This window comes from Chaetodon trifascialis, chromosome 17, assembly GCF_039877785.1.
Source record: "Chaetodon trifascialis isolate fChaTrf1 chromosome 17, fChaTrf1.hap1, whole genome shotgun sequence".
Lineage (NCBI taxonomy): Eukaryota > Metazoa > Chordata > Actinopteri > Chaetodontiformes > Chaetodontidae > Chaetodon > Chaetodon trifascialis.
This window is the reverse complement of record NC_092072.1, coordinates 16,827,021-16,847,825: the sequence shown is the minus strand read 5'-3', so window position 1 is coordinate 16,847,825 and position 20,805 is coordinate 16,827,021. Positions and strand designations below refer to the sequence as shown.

General features: G+C 43.8%; 2 protein-coding genes across 2 annotated transcripts in view; one reads left to right on the top strand and one right to left on the bottom strand.

The window, feature by feature from the left end:
- Positions 1 to 20,805, bottom strand: part of heyl (hes related family bHLH transcription factor with YRPW motif like) — a 74,046-nt gene that overhangs the window by 35,455 nt on the left and 17,786 nt on the right. The window lies entirely within an intron of this gene.
- Positions 2,100 to 6,236, top strand: LOC139346152 (coagulation factor XI-like). The gene is made up of 10 exons (XM_070985083.1): positions 2,100 to 2,179; positions 2,500 to 2,600; positions 2,760 to 2,916; positions 3,229 to 3,338; positions 3,425 to 3,587; positions 4,132 to 4,250; positions 4,349 to 4,481; positions 4,582 to 4,688; positions 5,767 to 5,926; positions 6,134 to 6,236. Exons 1-10 carry the CDS (start codon positions 2,100 to 2,102, stop codon positions 6,234 to 6,236), a joined length of 1,233 nt encoding a protein of 410 aa, XP_070841184.1.

The following is a 20,805-nucleotide window of genomic DNA, read 5'->3' as shown; positions in this document are numbered from 1 at the left end:
CTGTCCAAGCTTAGTAACTGCTGAAAACAAAAGCGCTGCCTGGTAATACATCTCCTTCTTTGCACCCTTATGTTGCTCCATGGGAACTCACACTTGTTTCCTTTCCATTAGCTTGTAATGTGCAGCCTAGCTATCTGCTGGACTGAACCATCTGCGTCAGGATGACCAGCTGGAGATCAGAAGGATGCTGATTGGTTTGAAATATTAAAATCATGAGAGTGAAAGGATTTACTATAGAGTTTGATCATACCAAAACTTATTTACACCTGGCTGAGGGCAGAGTGTGTCTTGTGTGTAACTTGTATGCAAAGAGAGAGATAAAAAGACAGATTTGAGTGGAATTTCTTCTTAGTCTTAGACTGTGTTTTATTTTGGTAAAGCTCTTCCATGCCTCCTTTGTATTATACACTAGTATATTTGAGTAGTTTGGCTTGTTTTTTTTATAAGAATATTCCAAAATGTCTTGTCTTGTACTGGTACTGAAACTCAGCTTTTACTCTATGATTCCCAGGTCCAGGTGCGAGCAGTTGTATGATACAGTAATATTGCTATTTGTCCAGTGTGGTAACATATGACACATTGGTCACCAAAATCTAATCTGAGAAGGAACACTGGGGCTCAGCGCTCCTTTGATATTATAACTTTATCCTCATTTCCATTTGCCAAGTTGAATTCATTATGAGCTGAAAACATTCAAGCCAAATCCTCAAGACTGCAGCCAAGCCAGTAGCAGGCAGGAAGGTTGGAACACCGTGTTCTGAACACAGGTCACCTGGAGCTCCAGCTGGAGAAATAAAAATACTTATGACTAGATGGACGACCACTCCTCCTCCTGAGCCACAGCCACCGATAACATTTCAGTCCTGTTTCCCACACCTATGGAGACTTTGCTGTTGCATATTTGCACCTTCACATGTATTTTGATCTTTGGTTTTACAAGTTTCAGCGCAATATGCAATATTTTTGCATTTTGATAACTCTATTTGAAACTCCTTGAACCATGTATCAAGTATAAAAGAAAAGGAGCAATTAAAGAAAAGGCACAGCAGGATAACTACACGTCAGCCATCACAGACCACTGTAAACAGGAAAATCACATCATGGACTAGGAGAACGCCAGAGTGACCCGCACCATAGAAAACAAACATCAGCGCTGGATCAGGGAGGCCATCGAGATCAGGAAGCAGGGCCAGAAGACCATCAACAGGGACGAGGGAGCATAGTATGCTCTGCCCTACCAGGAGCTGTATCTTGGAGGTGGCGAACTGACCGTGGAAGGCGTGACCGGCCTCTCAATTGGACAAACTGGTATGATTGCCTGAACAAAAATGAGTTTGTTTTAATTACATAAAATACTCAATACAGACGAGTGAGCTGCATCGTGTAGTCACTCCTCATTCCTCTTACGGCTATCCCCTTATTTAAGGGCACAACAAAAACACTGTAAAACGCTGCCGCCTTGTTGATGGTGTGATATGTGATATTACTATGGTGACATTATTTACATGCATGCTTCTCCCTCTGTTCTTAAACCACTTGATATAATTTATCATTCTGCTATTAGATTTATTACTGGCGATGGGTTCATGACCCATCACTGCCATCTCTATCAGAATGTCGGTTGGACTTCCCTGGCTCAGAGAAGGGAGCAACACTGTATATTGTTTATTTATAAGGCACTGCATAAAAAAATTCCTCTATACCCATCGAGCCTATTGAGCTTCAGATCTCTTAGCTACCCCACTCGTGTACAAAACCCACTGGCTCTTAATATCCCAGCTGTTAAAACGAAGGTAGGGAAATTTGCTTTTAGTTATTTCGCTCCTTTTAAATGGAATAATCTGCTGTCTCGGCTTTGATTAGATACACTGATTCCTTTTAATCATTTTAAATGCATTCTTGTTGATTTCATGATTTCTGAATGTACATGTGCGGCTGTTGCTAATAATTGATCGCAGTGAAATGCCAGACACTGTGGAAACCTGACCGCGCGACTCCGCCGGTTTACGAAAATCCACTTGCGCCGCTGGCGCACAGAGTTGACCAGGTCTGAGGTGGCGAGCTTTCAGCATACTTTTAAGCCGCCGTCACAGACCGAAATGTTCGAAAATCCCAATGCGCCGGCTCATTATGACACCTCCCCCCTACTGCGCCGCAACGCCCATCCTGGCGCACCTCTGTACGCCTTGGTTTACCAAAATACCAAGTGCGCCGTGCGCCTGCCCGCGCAGCTCGAAAATACTACTGCGCCGCCGGCGGAGTCGAAAATAGAGCCCATGTTGTTTAGCTCTCCTATAGGCTAATTTAGCACTTATATAATTTTGCTTAACGTGGTTCGAGGGCATGACGTTATAGTTGCTGTACAAAGGTTGCAGTGAGCCAATCATTGAATGTGTCAACAATCCGCTGTGCAAATAGATCACACATCTAATTGAGAAACTGTCCTTTGGCCAGCCTGCAGTTGCAGAACCACCTCTTTTACTGCATTTGTGCTCCAAGAATCTTCATTCACCAAGACAGTCTTATCAAAACTGAGACTATGGGAACACACTTGATTTGGGTGGGTCTGCTCGCGATCTGCAGCCTTTCCTTCTGTCAAGGTAATAGACAATCTATTCTAATCACAGGACTTGCTGTATGTGGGCAGTGTGTGTTTGCCTAAGTTTCTATTTCACTGCTTGTGTATATGTGGAACAATGTATTCAGTGTATATATTTGTATCTATACATGTTAAAGTGCCTCTGTTTCCATTTCTTCAGAATGTCAGCAGGAGCTTTTGGAGAATCTGGATTTTCCAGGAACAGACATAACATCTGTCTACTCTCCTGATGCTGAGCACTGCCAGCAGCTTTGTACCCAGCACCACGCCTGTCTCTTCTTTACCTTTGTTCGGGCTGACTGGACCAGAGATAACAGGTACAAAACTAGCAACACCACACGGAATTACAAATAAATCAGTCATTTGTTTGTGAAGAGTGGCATATTTTTTTGGAAAACAGGGCACTTAAAGTAAATGTAAGTCTTTTTTCATGCAGAGCGCCCAGAAGTAAATTATCATACCATTATTATCTTTAAAAACTTTTTCATTTGCTTATTAAGTCATTTTCATGTGTTCTTATTGTTTGTCCGTTTGTTTTTCACTGAAAACATTTTCCTCTTGAAGTTTTAAGGTTGATGTTCAATAAAAATCAAAACAACAAATATAAAACCATCTTCCTTTCTCTGCAGGCACTTCTTTTGCTACCTGAAGACCACTCCCTCTGGACAGCCCAATGTTCGGACTCCACTTCTGGGTGTCACCTCTGGTTTTTCTCTCAAGTCCTGCAGCCCAGACTCACGTAGGCTCATGACCATTTCAAAGCATTCTGAAATCATCAGTTAATTAGTGATGCATGATCACACTCTCCTTTACTCTGCCTGCCAGAGCCCTGTCTGTCTCAGGTGTACGAGAACGTGGACTTCTTTGGGGCGGACTACCAAACCTTGTTCACAACAGACTATGAGGAGTGTCAGAGAGTCTGCACACAGGACCCTGCCTGTCAGTTCTTTACTTTTGTTAATGGGGTCTTCACACCAGAAAAGCTCAGGTAAGGGCACATTGTTACTCTGTTTTTGAGATTAGATTGTCATCGAGAGGTAGTGCGCTTGAGGTATACCTCCATGAGTGAAGTGGTTGTGGCCTCAGCAAATTGTGACAGATGCCCAGTGTAAAGGGTGAACACCTCTCGGAATAACTGCTGTTATAAAGATTAATTTATGCGCAAAAATGTAGTCTATTTACACAATGTTGTACAGGTTAACTGCTGCACACGTCTCAGTCTTGCAAGCTCAGAAATTATCCACAGCAGCCTGAAGGGGATCATGTGTTTGGTCATGTGTCTGTGGGCTCTAAATCCAAATCTGCTGGCTGATCCTGCTGACACCTCCCCCTACTGCGCTGCAACGCCCATCCTGGCGTATCTCTGTGCACCTTGGTTTACCAAAATACCAAGTGCACTGCACGCCCGCCTGCGCTACACAAGAATACCACTGTGTGGGGCACGTACCCTGCGCCCCACTAGCAGCAAAGACAAAAAGCTAGCCCATAGGCTCTACGATCCCATACTGATATTATTTCTTGTTCTGCTTTAGATACAAGTGCCACCTTAAATTCAGCTGGACAATACCAAGGACTCCCATTGTCGAAGCAAAGACTGGTGTAGTATCTGGATTCTCCCACAAAACACAAATGAGTCAAAACGTTAACACAGGTACACAAACATAGTCATAGCAAAAGCTGCAGCATTAAGAAGACATCCTGCAGGTCATTGTGCATGCTGCCTTATGGTATTATCCATGTTTTATACAGCATGTCAGGGCAAGCTGTTTTCAAACACTGACATCCCAGGAAGCGACATCCAGATGCTGCCTGCTGCCTCTCATGAGCACTGTCAGGCATTGTGCTCTGCTCATCCACGCTGCACCTACTTCTCTTTTATCAGGTAATATATATGGGTTGCATTAGTGTATTTGTTGTTCCAGATACTTACAGTATCTTCACTCTACTGACATCATTAAACATAATTTTCTCCTTTTTTGCAGTAATTCCTTCAATTGTCACCTGAAGAGCAATTCAAATGAAATGGTGACCAAAGCTAATGACGGAGTAACTTCTGGGATACCAGCACGCTTCTGTCAGCTGGATAATGGTACAAATCACTATTCAATATTAAAAGATTCATAAAAGGCACACTTTCAGTCAACCACTGGAACTATTTTGGGTATATCGATTGACTAACTCAATAACTTGTTGTATCCAGTCTGAGTTGTTGAAGAGAGGCAGACAGAAATGCAACCACACAATTTAATCTCAGCAATTACACATAGAATTGCAGCATTGTGCTCGAAGTTTAAGACCAAAAAATAAATAAATAAATAAATAAATAAAAAATAAGCACCAGCCCGATCCTACAAATCATGATTCAATATTAAAAGAGTATAAGAGAATAAACTGACAGAAGGGTGGGGCGGAGATAAAATTGCAAATCTGTCTGCTACTTCAGCACCACAGACAGTTCCATGGATTAATGAATACACAGCAATTAGCTGTTATCTCATTGACATGGCCGAGGCCTTAGACTCACACAAATCTCAGTCAGACCTCAGCCACATATTCAACTAAACAACCACTCTGCTCTTGCACTCTCTCTGATATGAGAGAATTGAGTGGGGGTATGGCAGGAGATACATATTGGTCATTTTTGGATATATCACATACTGGTGGTATCTTTCCCTGTTCTTTTTAGCCATGTGAATGTAGAGTGAAATGTCTAAACACCAATTGAACAGATTGCATCAAAATTGGGTACAAATGTCCATATTTGCCACAGGATGAAGAGCACTTTTCATGGATGACTCATTTCATGGCTCGAGGCTCGCAGTTTTGTTTGTATGATGAAGCTATTTAATCTCAGCAGTTACATGTAGAATTACAGCATTGTGCATTTAAGACCAAAAAAAAAAAAAAAAAGAAATGGTTGCATTATGGAAACTCCACTTTCACTGAATGGCAACATAATTTAGTCACAAACAAAGATAAGCCAAACCTCTGCAATTTTTCTTTCACACTGCATGTTCAGATAAATGGCAAACCTTCTTATTGTGGATTTGGCTGTTGTGTGATCTTGGATTGCAAAGACTAAAATCATTCAGGACATATGAATGAGTGGAGTATTTCTGTATCTTAGCCAGCAGCAGAAGTCTAACCTAGCTCCTCTCTGCTCACAGACTGGGTAAAGGTGGCTCAGGTAGATGTCGATTTCAGAGCTTCTGACATTCGCTTCGAGCTGATGGATGATGCACACACCTGTCAGAGGACCTGCACTGAGGATGCTAGCTGCCAGTTCTACACCTATGTCAAGGAAAACTTCTTTAACCCTGATTACAGGTACAGTATTCTTTATGCAAGCATGCAAACCTGCATGAACACAAATATTGTCCATTTCTTCAAATGAAATGTTACCAACAATTCAGGCAATACCCAGAAATCATGTCACATTTAGATTGATCATCACTGTTGCACCCCCCAGTTTTTGATTTAACTGCTGTATTTTTGGTGCCTTGTTAAAATGCCGCTGTTGATTTTGTGTTGTAGGCGTCGCTGTTACCTCAAGCGTGTCATCACCATGCCTGCTCCTCCGAAAATTACCAAACTGGCCAATGTTGTATCTGGCTTCACCCTGAGGAACTGTGTGTAGAGTACTCTACACACATGCAGAGATTCAAATAAAAAGGAAAACAAAACACATGAATCCAGTAAAAGACTCAGCAGTAAACCATCTGTGTGGATTGTTTTTTGACATGAGAGATGTCGTCGCTGCCCTCCCTCACTCTTCTCTCAGCTTGGACCACCACATCTAACCTTTCCATTACGTGATTGCTATTCAAGCTGCAAATGAGCAGCCCACTTTAGGAATTTGAAAGTCATTATCCATAGAGCTCACTTTTATAGTATGAGGAGAGTAATGACATTAAGATAAAAAATAAATTCAGCCGGCACGCTGAATAGGGGCAACGGGTGGATGACAACCTTGTGGGGATTAATACGGGCAGTAGCTCCAGTGTGTAGCCTATTGTGTGCTGTGTAACTGAGGGGTGCAGTGACGCGTTGTTTGGAGTGTGCAGTGGCGTGCTGTTATTTAAACCTGAGTGCTGTGTGTTTAATGCTAGTCCAGTTTCTATCTAGCTCTTTATGGTGTGGGCTGAGCTCTGTAATTCCCCTCCTGGCTGTCTCTTGCCTGTCTGTGTCTTATAGCCTCTGTATTCCTGCGCCCTAATTTATTAACCATTTTAAGATTAATACTATATATTTTATACACTACTGCTGTCCGTCTCGTGTTGGTTTATTTGATTCCTCTGACAGAAACCTTACTAGTAAATTCCAGGTAGTGGCAGTATTCCTAAAGCCTACACTTTTAGTAACATTCATACATGTGTTTTTTGTTATGCAATGTACTATATTTTTCACTGTCTTTTCTTTTAATCCAAGGTGAAGTGTTTCTTGTGTGCTAAAGAATTGGGGTACAACAACACCTCATCCATGCTGAGGCATTTTCGTGCTTTGCATGAAAATAATGAGGGGAGTGTGGCTGGACACAGCCCATATTTTGGGCTCTTCATGTTCACAAGCACATCAACTTCCCCTTACCTTGATAAAACACTGCAGCAGTTTTAAAACAATTGCTCTGTCATTATGAGTTATTCAAACGTTGACAAAATTATTTATTGATAAACATTTGACAAGTAATATTAGATTCCATTGTATTGTCATGTTACATACCCATAATACACTAAACAAAAATATTTAATTTATATGAATGAATACATGAACGATACCTGAAATGCATTTATGAAGATGAATTGATTTATTTTACTTGGCAGTCATTCCCAAGGCTGCACTGTTGCAGGACAGTCTTGAGTGTATTACAAATAGAGAAAATGCTACGCTGCTTTGCTTTTGAGTACTTTTGTTTTTCGTTATTTAGCTCATTCAGTTTACTCTGCCCATTGACCCGAGTTGTTAATTTCTTTGATATTTTGGTTGGGCAGAGGATTGTTTTCTTCTCAGTATTTGTTTTCATCTCTTGATTAATTTGGTGGTTGGCTGTTTTGTTTAGATTTTTTCTCTTTTGGTTGCTGAGGTCCGGTGGTGGTGCTGGTGATTTGGTGGTGGGATTCCCCCTTCTCGTGTGCTGTGCTCCCCTGGGTTCTTGCTTTCCTCACAGTCTGTGCGTGTGTGACTGTCACGAGTGTGTGTCTGGGTGCTTATATTTTTGGTTGGGTTTCTCTGCACCAATCACTAATCCTAATCCAAATAATCCTAATAATATATAATGTTATTTATTAATAATAACATTATATATCCTTCCAATCAAGGAAATGGCTTGTTCCCAGAAAGATCTCTTCTCAGAACTCCTCTTGCTGGCCCGCCTGGCCTCTTCCTCACCCTTGAGCTCAGTAACAAGCTCAGGAAGTTGCTGCTGAAGGTTGGCAATGATCTGTCTTTGTGTGGTGATGTCAGTGTTGTACCTGTGGTGGATCTCGTTGCATGCTCGCTCGAGATAATTGTTCTTTAAGAGGAGTTCATTGTAAGAATCAGTGAGCGTCTGGATGCCTCTCTGAGTTTCTCTCTCTTTAGACACGGACGATTCTTCCTGGCGCCTCAGTTCATCCAAATGCCTTTCTATTTCCTCTTCTTGTTGCTGGATCTTGAGGGTCATAGTGGACATCTCACAATCCTTGGCTCTTTCTCTTTCTTCGAGATCAAGTCTACACTCCTTCTCCTTAGAGAGCTTGTCCCAGAGAAGCCTGATTTCAATAAAACATGCTGCTATTTCCTTTTGACGTTGTTGCTCTAGCTTCAGGATCATACTGGACACCTCAAAATCCTTGAATCTTAATCTTTGCTTCATATCATGGATATCGTGCCTCTGCATAAGGAACTGTTTGGTCAAATGCTCAACCTGGTCTTGGAGCTGCTTCTTCTGAACAGCCTCTAATTCCAGGTTGGTGGTGAGCTTGCTGATTGTCTGCTCCAGAGAGGAATTGTGTTTCCTTGCTCCTTGGAGCTCAGTTTTCAGCTCCTCCACCTGTTTGGAAAGGCCTTCAATTTCTGTCTTGCCTACAAGGTTGGAAATCAGGTGCCTGGTCCAGTGGTGGGGACCCAGAGCCCCTTGCATCCAAATTCGTCTCATAGCCATCTGGTTACCTGAGATCATCACTCACTACTAAGTATAACTTATATAAGTCTCCCTGTTTTTCTTCTTCAAACCAAGGAAATGGCGAACTCTTTTCCAGAAATATCTCTTCTTTTTCTTGACGTACTTCAACTCACACTGGTCTACTTCACAGGTTAGAGAGTATATATATATTTGCTAATGACATCACACACAGATCAAAGCAAGCATCAGAGACATCAAAGCAACAGTTCCCTGTCCTCCATAGTTACTGTTGCCATGACGACAACAGAGCACATGCACTAAAATAATCAGTTTATTGATCGGGATTCTTTGTTTTTATTTAAAAAACAACTAAGAATTATGATCAATAAATTTAAATAATACTTTTGTCAGTTCCACACAGAAGCTGACAAAAGCAAAATCTTGTTCTTTTTTCCCATCCCATCCCATCCCATTTTCTCCCGCTTCATCCGGGGCTGGGTCGCGGGGGGAGCAGTCTGAGCAGGGACGCCCAAGCTTCCCTCTCCCCGGACACCTCCCCTAGCTCGTCCGGGGGGGATCCGAGGTGTTCCCAGGCCAGCCGAGTGACATAGTCACCCCAACGTATCCTGGGTCTTCCCCGGGGCCTCCTCCCGGTGGGACATGCCTGGAATACCTCCCTAGGGAGGCGTCCAGGGGGCATCCGATAGAGATGCCCAAGGCACCTCAGCTGGCTCCTCTCAATGTGGAGGAGCAGCGACTCTACTCTGAGCTCCTCCCGGGTGACAGAGCCCCTCACCCTATCTCTAAGGGAGCGCCCTGCCACCCTGTGGAGGAAACTCATTTCAGCTGCTTGCATCTGGGACCTCGTTCTTTCGGTCATGACCCAAAGTTCATGACCATAGGTGAGGGTAGGAACGTAGATTGACCGGTAAATCAAGAGCTTTGCCTTCCGGCTCAGCTCCTTCTTCACCACGACAGACCGGTACAGTGACCGCATTACTGTAGCCGCTGCACCAATCCGCCTGTCAATCTCATACTCCATCCTTCCCTCGTGAACAGGATCCCAGGATACTTAAACTCCTCGACTTGAGGCAGGAACTCTCCTCCAACCTGAAGGGAGCAAGCCACCTTTTTCCGGTCGAGAACCATGGCCTCGGACTTGGAGGTGCTGACTCTCATCCCAGCTGCCTCACACTCGGCTGCGAACCGCCCCAGCGCATGCTGAAGGTCCTGGCTTGAGGGAGCCAACAAAACAACATCATCCGCGAAAAGCAGAGACGAAATCTGCCGGCTCCCGAACCAAACCCCCTCCGGCCCCTGGCTGCGCCTAGAAATTCTGTCCATAAAAATGATGAACAGAGCCGGTGACAAAGGGCAGCCCTGCCTGAGTCCAACATGCACCGGAAACAGGTCCGACTTACTACCGGCAATGTGGACCAAGCTCCTGCTCTGGTTGTACAGGGACTGTACAGCTCTCAACAGAGGGCCTCCAACCCCATACTCCCAGAGCACCTCCCACAGAATGTCGCGAGGGACACGGTCGAATGCCTTCTCCAAGTCCACAAAACACATGTGGACTGGTTGGGCAAACTCCCATGAACCCTCAAGCACCCTGTGGAGGGTATAGAGCTGGTCCAGTGTTCCACGGCCAGGACGAAAACCGCATTGTTCCTCCTGAATCCGAGGTTCGACTATCAGCCGGATTCTCCTCTCCAGTACCCTGGAATAGACTTTCCCAGGGAGGCTGAGGAGTGTTTTCCCCTGATAGTTGGAACAGACCCTCCGCTCCCCCTTTTTAAAGAGAGGGACCACCACCCCAGTCTGCCAGTCCAGAGGCACTGTTCCCCGACTGCCACGCGATGTTGCAGAGGCGTGTCAACCAAGACAGTCCCACAACATCCAGGGACTTGAGGTACTCAGGGCGGATCTCATCCACCCCCGGTGCTTTGCCACTGGGGAGCTTGCAAACTACCTCAGTGTCTTCAGCCCCGGTGATGGATGAACCGACTTCCAAGTCCCCAGTCTCTGCTTCCTCTACAGAAGACATGACAGTGGGATTGAGGAGATCCTCGAAGTATTCCTTCTACCGCCCGACAGTATCCCCAGTCGAGGTCAACAGCTCCCCACCTCCACTGTAAACAGTGTTGACAGAAAGCTGCTTCCCCTTCCTGAGGCGCCGAATTTGCCAGAATTTCCTCGAGGCTGACTGGTAGTCCTCCTCCATGGCCTCCCTGAACTCCTCCGAGACCCAAGTTTTTGTTTCTACAACCGCCCAAGCTGCCGCATGCTTGGCCTGCCGTTACCCGTCAGCTGCCTCAGGAGTCCCATGAGCCAACCAGGCCCGATAGGACTCCTTCTTCAGCTTGACGGCATCCCTTACTTCCGGTGTCCACCACCGGGTTCAGGGGGTGTCGCCACAACAGGCACCGCCGACTTTATGGCCACAGCTACGGACGGCTGCATCAACAATGGAAGTGGAGAACATGGTCCATTCGGACTCAATGTCTCCAGCCTCCCTCGGAATCTGGTCGAAGCTCTCCCGGAGGTGGGAGTTGAAAACCTCCCTGACAGCGGGTTCCGCCAGATGTTCCCAACAGACCCTCACAGTACATTTGGGTCTGCCAAGTCTGTCCCGTTTCCTCCCCTGCCAGCGAATCCAACTCGCCACCAGGTGGTGATCAGTTGACAGCTCAGCCCCTCTCTTTACCTGAGTGTCCAACACATACCACCGAAGGTTAGATGATACAACTACAAAGTCGATCATTGACCTCCGGCCTAGGGTGTCCTGGTGCCACGTGCATTGATGGACACCCTTATGCTTGAACATGGTGTTTGTTATGGACAAACTGTGACTAGCACAGAAATCCAATAACAGAACACCACTCGGGTTCAGATCGGGGAGGCTGTTCCTCCCAATCACACCCCTCCAGGTATCACTGTCACTACCCATGTGAGCATTGAAGTCCCCCAGCAGAACAATGGAGTCCCTGGTTGGAGCACTTTCCAGTACCCCCCCCAAGGACTCCAAGAAGGCCGGGTACTCTGCACTACTGTTCAGCCCATAGGCCGAAACAACAATGAGGGACCTATCCCCGACCCGAAGGCGCAGGGAAGTGACCCTCTCGCTCAGCGAGGAGAACTCCAACACATGGTAGCTGAGCTGGGGGGCTATAAGCAAGCCCACACCAGCTCGCCGCCTCTCACCGCAGGCAACTCCAGAGTAGAAGAGAGTCCAGCCTCTCTCAAGGAGTTGGGTTCCAGAGCCCAGACTGTGCGTGGAGGTGAGCCCAACTATCTCTAGCCGGTACCACTCGACCTCCCGCACTAGCTCAGGCTCTTTCCCCCCCAGCGGGGTGACATTCCATGTCCCCATAGCCAGAGTTGTTGTCCAGGGTTTGGGTCGTCGGGCTGCGGCTGCCACCCATATCGCATAGCACCGGCCCCTTCTGATCCTTCCTGCCGGTGGTGGGCCTACGGGAAAAAAAAAAATCCTCTTTATTACTGTAAAATGATTATTATCACGGGCAGCAGGTAGTGCGCGTGCCTCACAGCAAGAAGGTTGCCGGTTCGATCCCCGGCGGGGCCTTTCTGTGTGAAGTTTGCATGTTCTTCCCGTGCATGCGTGGGTTCTCTCTGGGTACTCCAGCTTCCTCCCACAGACCAAAAACATGCTCATTAGGTTAATTGGTGACTGCCCAACCTAGGTGTGAGTGTGAGTGTGAATGGTTGTTTGTCTTGTATGTTGCCCTACGATCGACTGGCGACCGGCTCAGGGTGTACCCCGCCTCTCGCCCGTTGACAGCTGGGATAGGCTCCAGCCCCCCCCGCAACCCCGAAAGGGATAGGCGGTATAGAAAATGGATGGATGGATGGATGATTATCACATAATTATACAATATAGAATGAAACCCCTGAAAATTACAAGCACAGAAATGACTTGGACAAGTGAATGTCTTACAAAATTAGTCTTTATTAAAGTCAATGCAATATCCAACACATTCAGTTACTGACGTAGAATCATTTCATTTTTGTAGAATACATAAAAAACATGATCCATATAAACACTATTCCTCGTGCTGAACAGCTTCTCGTTCCTTTTTTTCTTGAGCTATGATAAGAGGTGTCTATATCACATGACATTTATTAAAGCCACTCCATAAATCAACACATTATTACCCTGAATGTAGTTCTTGTAATTAGTGGGAGCCCTGCGCTTGTTTCTCTTTAACGAGAAAGCTTCATTGCCTCATTTGCGAGCCTGTCACCACACAGAGCGGGGTTGGTGTGTGAGAATCACCTGAAGCGATAAACCCGGCCCGGGTTTCCTCTACATTCATTTAGGAGTGGCGGGCCGCCAAACAACTATTCATCTTTTATTATTTGAGGGTATAGCTAATCCAGTTGATGGGTCTTGGTCATAATTTGCTCTGTGTCTTCCATGTGTTTTAAGTGTTTTTTTGTTTTGTTTTGTTTTTCAGTTTATGGAGTTAATCCAATTTGTTAAATATTCTTGTTATATAGCCATTGTTTGCTTTGTAGCAGGATAGCAGGATGAAGAGCAGTGTGTAGAGTACTCTACACACATACAGAGATTCAAATAAAAAGGAAAAACAAACAAACACATCCAGTAAAAGACTCAGCAGAACCATCTGTGTGGATTGTTTTTTGACATGAGAGATGTCATCGCTGCCTACTCTCCTCACTCTTCTTTCAGCTTGGACCACCACATCTAACCTTTCCATGTTTCCTTGTTTCACTCATGCACTCAGACAAACCAAACTTCCTCCCTCTCTGCTTCCTCCAGACAGGCCTGTTGGTCATTACGTGATTGCTATTCAAGCTGCAAATGAGCAGCCCACTTTAGGAATTTGAAAGTCATTATTCATAGAGTTCACTTTTATAGTACGAGGAGAGTAATGACATTAAAATAAAAAATAAATTCAGCCGGCAGGCTGAATCGAGGCAACGGGTGGATGACAACCTTGTGGGGATTAATACGGGCAGTAGCTCCAGTGTGTAGCCTATTGTGTGCTGTGTAACTGAGGGGTGCAGTGACGCGTTGTTTGGAGTGTGCAGTGGCGTGCTGTTATTTAAACCTGAGTGCTGTGTGTTTAATGCTAGTCCAGTTTCTATCTAGCTCTTTATGGTGTGGGCTGAGCTCTGTAATTCCCCTCCTGGCTGTCTCTTGCCTGTCTGTGTCTTATAGCCTCTGTATTCCTGCGCCCTAATTTATTAACCATTTTAAGATTAATACTATATATTTTATACACTACTGCTGTCCGTCCCGTGTTGGTTTATTCGATTCCTCTGACAGAAACCTTACTGGTAAATTCCAGGTAGTGGCAGTATTCCTCTGCCTGGTTTACAAGGTTAATTACAGTAGCCTACATTTTAGTAACATTCATACATGTGTTTTTTGTTATGCAATGTACTATATTTTTCACTGTCTTTTCTTTTAATCCAAGGTGAAGTGTTTCTTGTGTGCTAAAGAATTGGGGTACAACAACACCTCATCCATGCTGAGGCATTTTCGTGCTTTGCATGAAGATAATGAGGGGAGTGTGGCTGGACACAGCCCATATTTTGTTTCTGAATAAAAATCAATGAAGTCCTTAAGTTGTACAATCGAATTCACTGCCCTCTTCATGTTCACAAGCACATCAACTGCCCCTTACCTTGATAAAACACTGCAGCAGTTTTAAAACAATTGCTCTGTCATTATGAGTTATTCAAACGTTGACAAAATTATTTATTGCTAAACGTTTGACAAGTAATATTAGATCCCATTGTATTGTCATGTTACATACCCATAATACACTAAACAAAAATATTTATTTAATTTATATGAATGAATACATGAACGATACCTGAAATGCATTTATGAAGATGAATTGATTTATTTTACTTGGCAGTCATTCCCAAGGCTGCACTGTTGCAGGACAGTCTTGAGTGTATTACAAATAGAGAAAATGCTACGCTGCTTTGCTTTTGAGTACTTTTGTTTTTCGTTATTAAGTTCATTCAGTTTACTCTGCCCATTGACCCGAGTTGTTAATTTCTTTGATTTTGATATTTTGGTTGGGCAGAGGATTGTTTTCTTCTCAGTATTTGTTTTCATCTCTTGATTAATTTGGCGGTTGGTAGTTTGTATTTTTGTTTCGTTCACGATTTATCTTTCCTGACAACTGCCTGTTTTGTTAAGATTTGGGGTGTTCTATTTGTATTTGTGTTGGTATAACCCCACTACTTCCTTTTTTCTCTTTTGGTTGCTGAGGTCCGGTGGTGGTGCTGGTGATCTGGTGGTGGGATCCCCCCTTCTCGTGTGCTGTGCTCCCCTGGGTTCTGGCTTTCCTCACAGTCTGTGCGTGTGTGACTGTCACGAGTGTCTTCTCCGCACCAATCACTAATCCTAATCCTAATCCAAATAATCCTAATAATATATAATGTTATTTATTAATAATAACATTATATATCCTTCCAATCATCTTAACAGGAGGCGCGTCGAGGCTCGGCAGTTGGTTTTATTTCTCTGCCCCACATTTTTAACCTTCACGCTAGAATAGGCATCAATCCGTGGCAGGCCTTTAAACCCTCAATGACTAATGTTATATATGCTACTAGGTGCAAGGCCTGCCACAAAATGTATGTGGGGCAGACCAGACACTCAATTGCCACTAGAATAAAACAGCATTTTTACATTATGAACGATGGGAGTGGCACCAGTGTCCTGTATGCACATGTTAAACTCCATGGCCAACACAATGTCCAGAGCATGGGCCTGGAGAGCAGAAGGGATTGGACCATGGGCCAGAGACAGGCGGCGGAGAGGAAATGGATTCATCTACTAAAGACCATAGATCCCACAGGGCTAAATGAAAAGTATGGCTGATGAGTCCATTTCCACTTGATAACAAACCTTTTTTTACAGCATTTACTAGAAGTGCTCACCTCCTTACTTTCCAGGGCCTCTTCTCCCACAGGTTTCTGACAGGGCTCCGGCTGCGGCGATCCAAGAAACATTGTTCTTTTAATGGTCCTTTTTTTTCCACCAACTTTTATTGTGATTTAACCTTCGTTAACTTTTTAACTCCTTTTCTTAAATTATTTATTACCTATTATTGATATATTTATTCTACTTATATGTATGGATATATGTGTGTAGACATAGATGTGTGTATGTGTGCAGACATGTATGTGTAGGTATGTTGAGATATGTATATATGTATGTGTATACATATGTGTATATGTATATGTGGGTGTGTGCGTGTGTGTGTGTGTGTGTGTGTGTGTGTGTGCATGTATATAGGTATGTATTTTTAGTCATAGTTTTAATTTTCCTTAAACAAACACCTTTTAGCAAATAACAAGCTTTTATTTTATTTTAGAATTGGTCTTTTTTACAAATGTAAGGTTTTAGACAAAGAACAACAGTATTACACATGATTTTATTTTAACCCTGTATATATATGTGTGTGTGTTTTTCTCTTTTTTAATGGTTATTTTTTGCACTCGTATATATTTTGTGACTTTTAACAGCACTTGTTTGAAGACACTTATTTTATGTTTTTAGTACTTATGTTTTACTAATTCCTCTTGTTTTGTGTCTGACTCCTTACATTCATATCCTAGCACTTATTATTATTTATTCTTTTTTTTTATATTGTATAAAGCTTGCTCTTTTTTAAGTAATGATAGCCTTAAATGTTACAGCAGAGACCCTGGAAAGAGGGGGGACTTTGATAAACATACAAGTTCCCGCGGCTGGCCTGTACCGTGGCCCAATCCACCGAGCACATTTTAACATCACACTCAGTCAGGCTTTTAAGTATTTTTAAGGATCAAAGATCCTTTGAACCTCCGAGAGCCCATGCCCCTCGGAGTGCTCCCCCAAGAGCACTGCGCCCTTACCCAAACCTAATCCAAATAATCCTAATAATATATAATGTGGCTGCACGGTGGCGCAGCAGGTAGTGCGTGTGCCTCACAGCCACAAGGTTGCTGGTTCGATTCCCGGGCCTTTCTGTGTGAAGTTTGCATGTTCTTCCCGTGCATGTGTGGGTTTTCTCCAGGTACTCCGGCTTCCTCCCACAGACCAAAAACATGCTCATTAGGTTAATTGGTGACTGTAAAATTGCCCCTAGGTGTGAGTGTGAATGGTTGTGTGTTTGTGCCCTGCCAACCAGCCCAGGGTGTACCGCGCCTCTTGCCCGCTGACGGCTGGGATGGGCTCAGCACCCCCCGCAACCCCGAAAGGGATACGTGGTATAGAAAAAGGATGGATAGAATATATAATGTTATTTATTAATAATAACATTATATATCCTTCCAATCAAGGAAATGGCTTGTTCCCAGAAAGATCTCTTCTCCTCACAGACTACAGTCTCCTTTGCAGGTTCTGGGTCCTGTAGTACAGCAGGGACACGACTCCTCTTGCTGGCCCGCCTGGCCTCTTCCTCACCCTTGAGCTCAGTAACAAGCTCAGGAAGTTGCTGCTGAAGGTTGGCAATGATCTGTCTTTGTGTGGCGATGTCAGTGTTGTACCTGTGGTGGATCTCGTTGCATGCTCGTTCAAGATAATTGTACTTTAAGAGGAGTTCATTGTAAGAATCAGTGAGCGTCTGGATGTCTCCCTGAGTTTCTCTCTCTTTAGACACCGACAATTCTTCCTGGCGCCTCAGCTCATCCAAATGTCCTTCTATTTCCTCTTCTTGTTGCTGGATCTTGAGGGTCATAGTGGACATCTCACAATTCTTGGCTCTTTCTCTTTCTTTGAGATCAAGTCTACACTCCCTCTCCTTAGAGAGCTCATCGGACAGATGCTGACTCTTGTCCCAGATAAGCCTCATTTCAATAAAACATGCTTCTATTTCCTTTTGACGTTGTTGCTCTAGCTTCAGGATCATACTGGACAACTCAAAATCCTTGACTCTAAATCTTTCCTTCATATCATGAATATAGTTCCTCTGTGTAAAGATCTGCTTGGTCAAATACTTAACCTGGTCCCGGAGCGTCTTCTTCTGAACAGCCTGTAATTCCAGGTGGGTGGTAAGCTTGCTGATCTTCTGCTCCAGAGAGGAATTGTGTTTCCTTGCTCCTTGGAGCTCAGTTTTCAGCTCCTCCACCTGTTTGGAAAGGCCCCCAATTTCTGTCTTGCCTACAAAGTTGGAAATCAGGTGCCTGGTCCAGTGGTAGGGACGCAGAGCCCCTTGCATCCAAATTCGTCTCATAGCCATCTGGTTACCTGAGATCATCACTCACTACTAAGTATAACTTATATAAGTCTCCCTGTTTTTCTTCTTCAAACCAAGGAAATGGCAAACTCTTTTCCAGAAATATCTCTTCTTTTTCTTGACGTACTTCAGCTCACACTGGTCTACTTCACAGGTTAAAGAGTATGTATTTATATACTTGCTTATGACATCACACACACATCAAAGCAAGCATCAGAGACATCAAAGCAACAGTAGTAGAATAGCAATGGTGGATTTATTGATCAGGATTCTTTGTTTTTATTTAAAAAACAACTAAGAATCATGATCAATAAATTTAAATAATGCTTTTGTCAGTTACACACAGAAGCTGTTTTGTTTTGTTTTTTCAAATAAAAAAAAATCCACTTCATTACTGTAAAATAATTATTATCACAGAACTATACAATATAGAATGAAAACCTTGAAAATTACAAGCACAGAAATGACTTGGACAAGTGAATGTCTTACAAAATTAGTCTTTTATTAAAGTCAATGCAGCATCCAACACATGCAGTAACTGACAAATATTTGTCATCATGAGGAGTGTGTCATGTTATTGATTCATTTGTCTGCATGCTTTTAATTGAGCTCACATGTCCTCAACAAGATAATGGGTTAGATTGGATGTCTGTGTTCTCATTGGTCAAGGCGTTCTGCAACCTGGACAGCTCAGTTGTCTGTCACACAGCTAACACAAACAAAAGACAACACTTTGATTCATATAGATGAATTGGAAACACAACTAACCTGCTTTTGACTGTAATAGAGCAACTGGAATACATTCTTTGGTGTGTTTGATTAAGCAATAATATTTACAATGTTAGGATTTGTATGGCAGGTTAAATGTCAAATACAGCTCTTTCTATAATTATAATTGATGGTGGCCTGTATTTGATTCAGCCACAATGCTGTTCTGGTATTTTTGAATAAGATCAGAATCTGCAGCCTGTTCCATAGTCAAATCAATTTAATTTTATTTACATAGGCCAAAATCACAACTTTGTCTTTTCAAACTCTACAGCTGCAGACATCTGCAGTCTCTGTGCAGTTGTCCCAGTTTTCTGTCCTCCAAGTGTCTCCTGTTTGTCTCTCCTCTGTCTGTCTAGTGGCGGCACAGTGGGGCAGCAGGTGGTGGCAGGGCCTTTCTGTGTGACGTTTGCATGTTCTTACCATGCATGCGTGGGTTCTCTCCGGACACTCTGGCTTCCTCCCACAGACCAAAAACATGCTCATTAGGTTAATTGGTGACTCTAACATTGTCCTTAGGTGTGAGTGTGAGCATGAATGGTTGCATGTTTGTACATGTTGTACCCCGCCTCTCACCCGTTGACAGCTGGGATAGGCTCCAGCCCCCCCACAACCCCAGAAAGGGATATTCGGGTATAGATGATGGATGGATGGATGGATGGATGGATGGATGGATGGATGGATGGATGGATGGATGGATGGATGGATGTCTATTCTGTGTCTGGGGGTGTGGCAGGGCGTAGCTGACAGGTTGGGACCGGCCTCCTGAGCTCATCTGCATGCAATCACCAATCAATCCCACCTGCTCACTCTATATATAAGAACCCAGATTACTAGCAGTACTTGTCTTATTGTCTGCCTTGCTACCTTGGTAACGATCTAGTCTAAGTTCATGTTAAGTATCGTCTTGGTTCTTGCCTTCTTTCTTCATACTTAATTGGTTGTGTTCTCCCTGTTGTGCTCAGGTGCATAGCCTTGTCTGCTCTCACAGAGGAACATGGATCAGTCAGCTTGCTCTCACTGAGGAATTGGACCTGTCTAGCTATTCCTGCCAAGGGAATGGATCCATCTACTCTTCAGTTTGTATAGGGGCTGATTTTTTATTGATTAAAATACCTAAACTGTTTTCCTGCCTCCTGCCTCATTTGTCCGAGCCTGGCACTTTGGGTCCTGCAAATTCAGTCAAAACAGCAACATATAACACCCAGGGCCTCCTGTGACAGAGCGTGCATATTCAGAAAAACTACCAAAGTGTTTCTGTTATTTTAACCTGACTCAAACAGGTTGTTTTTAAAATTTAAAATTGAATCAAAAATTTAGTTCAATCTGAGCTCATGGCTGAGGACCATATACAGGGGAGGAAATTAGGAAAGCGGAAAGCATTGAGAATCAAAGTGACTGACACTGCTGGTTTTGGTATTTTCATGTGACTTTGTGACAGTAAGAAAAATATAACAGCAGCCTCATCCTTCAATCACCTGTCTGTCTGTCTGTCAGGCTGTCAGTCTGACAGAGCCTTTTCTGCCTCAGGAGTGCCAGAACGTGGACTCCCCAGGTGCAGATCGCCAGCCAACAATGTCACAGAGCCTGCCCACCAGACCTCACCTGTCAGTTCTTGACTTTTACCAATGGAGTGTTGACACTAGAGAAGATCAGGTGAGTCTGACTCACATCGTGTTACATTGCAGAATGAATTATATTGTCCAAGTGTCAGCCTGCTCTGAGGCAGAGGTAATGTCCTCGATTGAGAGGAACCTCAACGAGCAAAGCATTTTGTGAAAAGTAATGGAGGAAGAATGAATGTTACAAAGCTCCCAAGGACACTCCAGTGACTGACCATTACTATAATATTATTATTTACTATAACTTCAAGTGGGAAAAGCAGAAGCTAAGGGTTTCGCTTATCTGAAAGTCCCAGAAACACTGGATGTTATATTTCCTGTCATGCAACCAGCATCATCTTGTTTTGCATGCATTGCCGTCCACACAGCAGTGCCACCAGCCATACTAGCCTGAAGCTCTCTTGACATGCTGATTGACTGAAATGCTAAATTTTTAAGAGGTAACAAAAGAAATGTCTTTAACTTCTTTGTTACCTTCGATCTTTC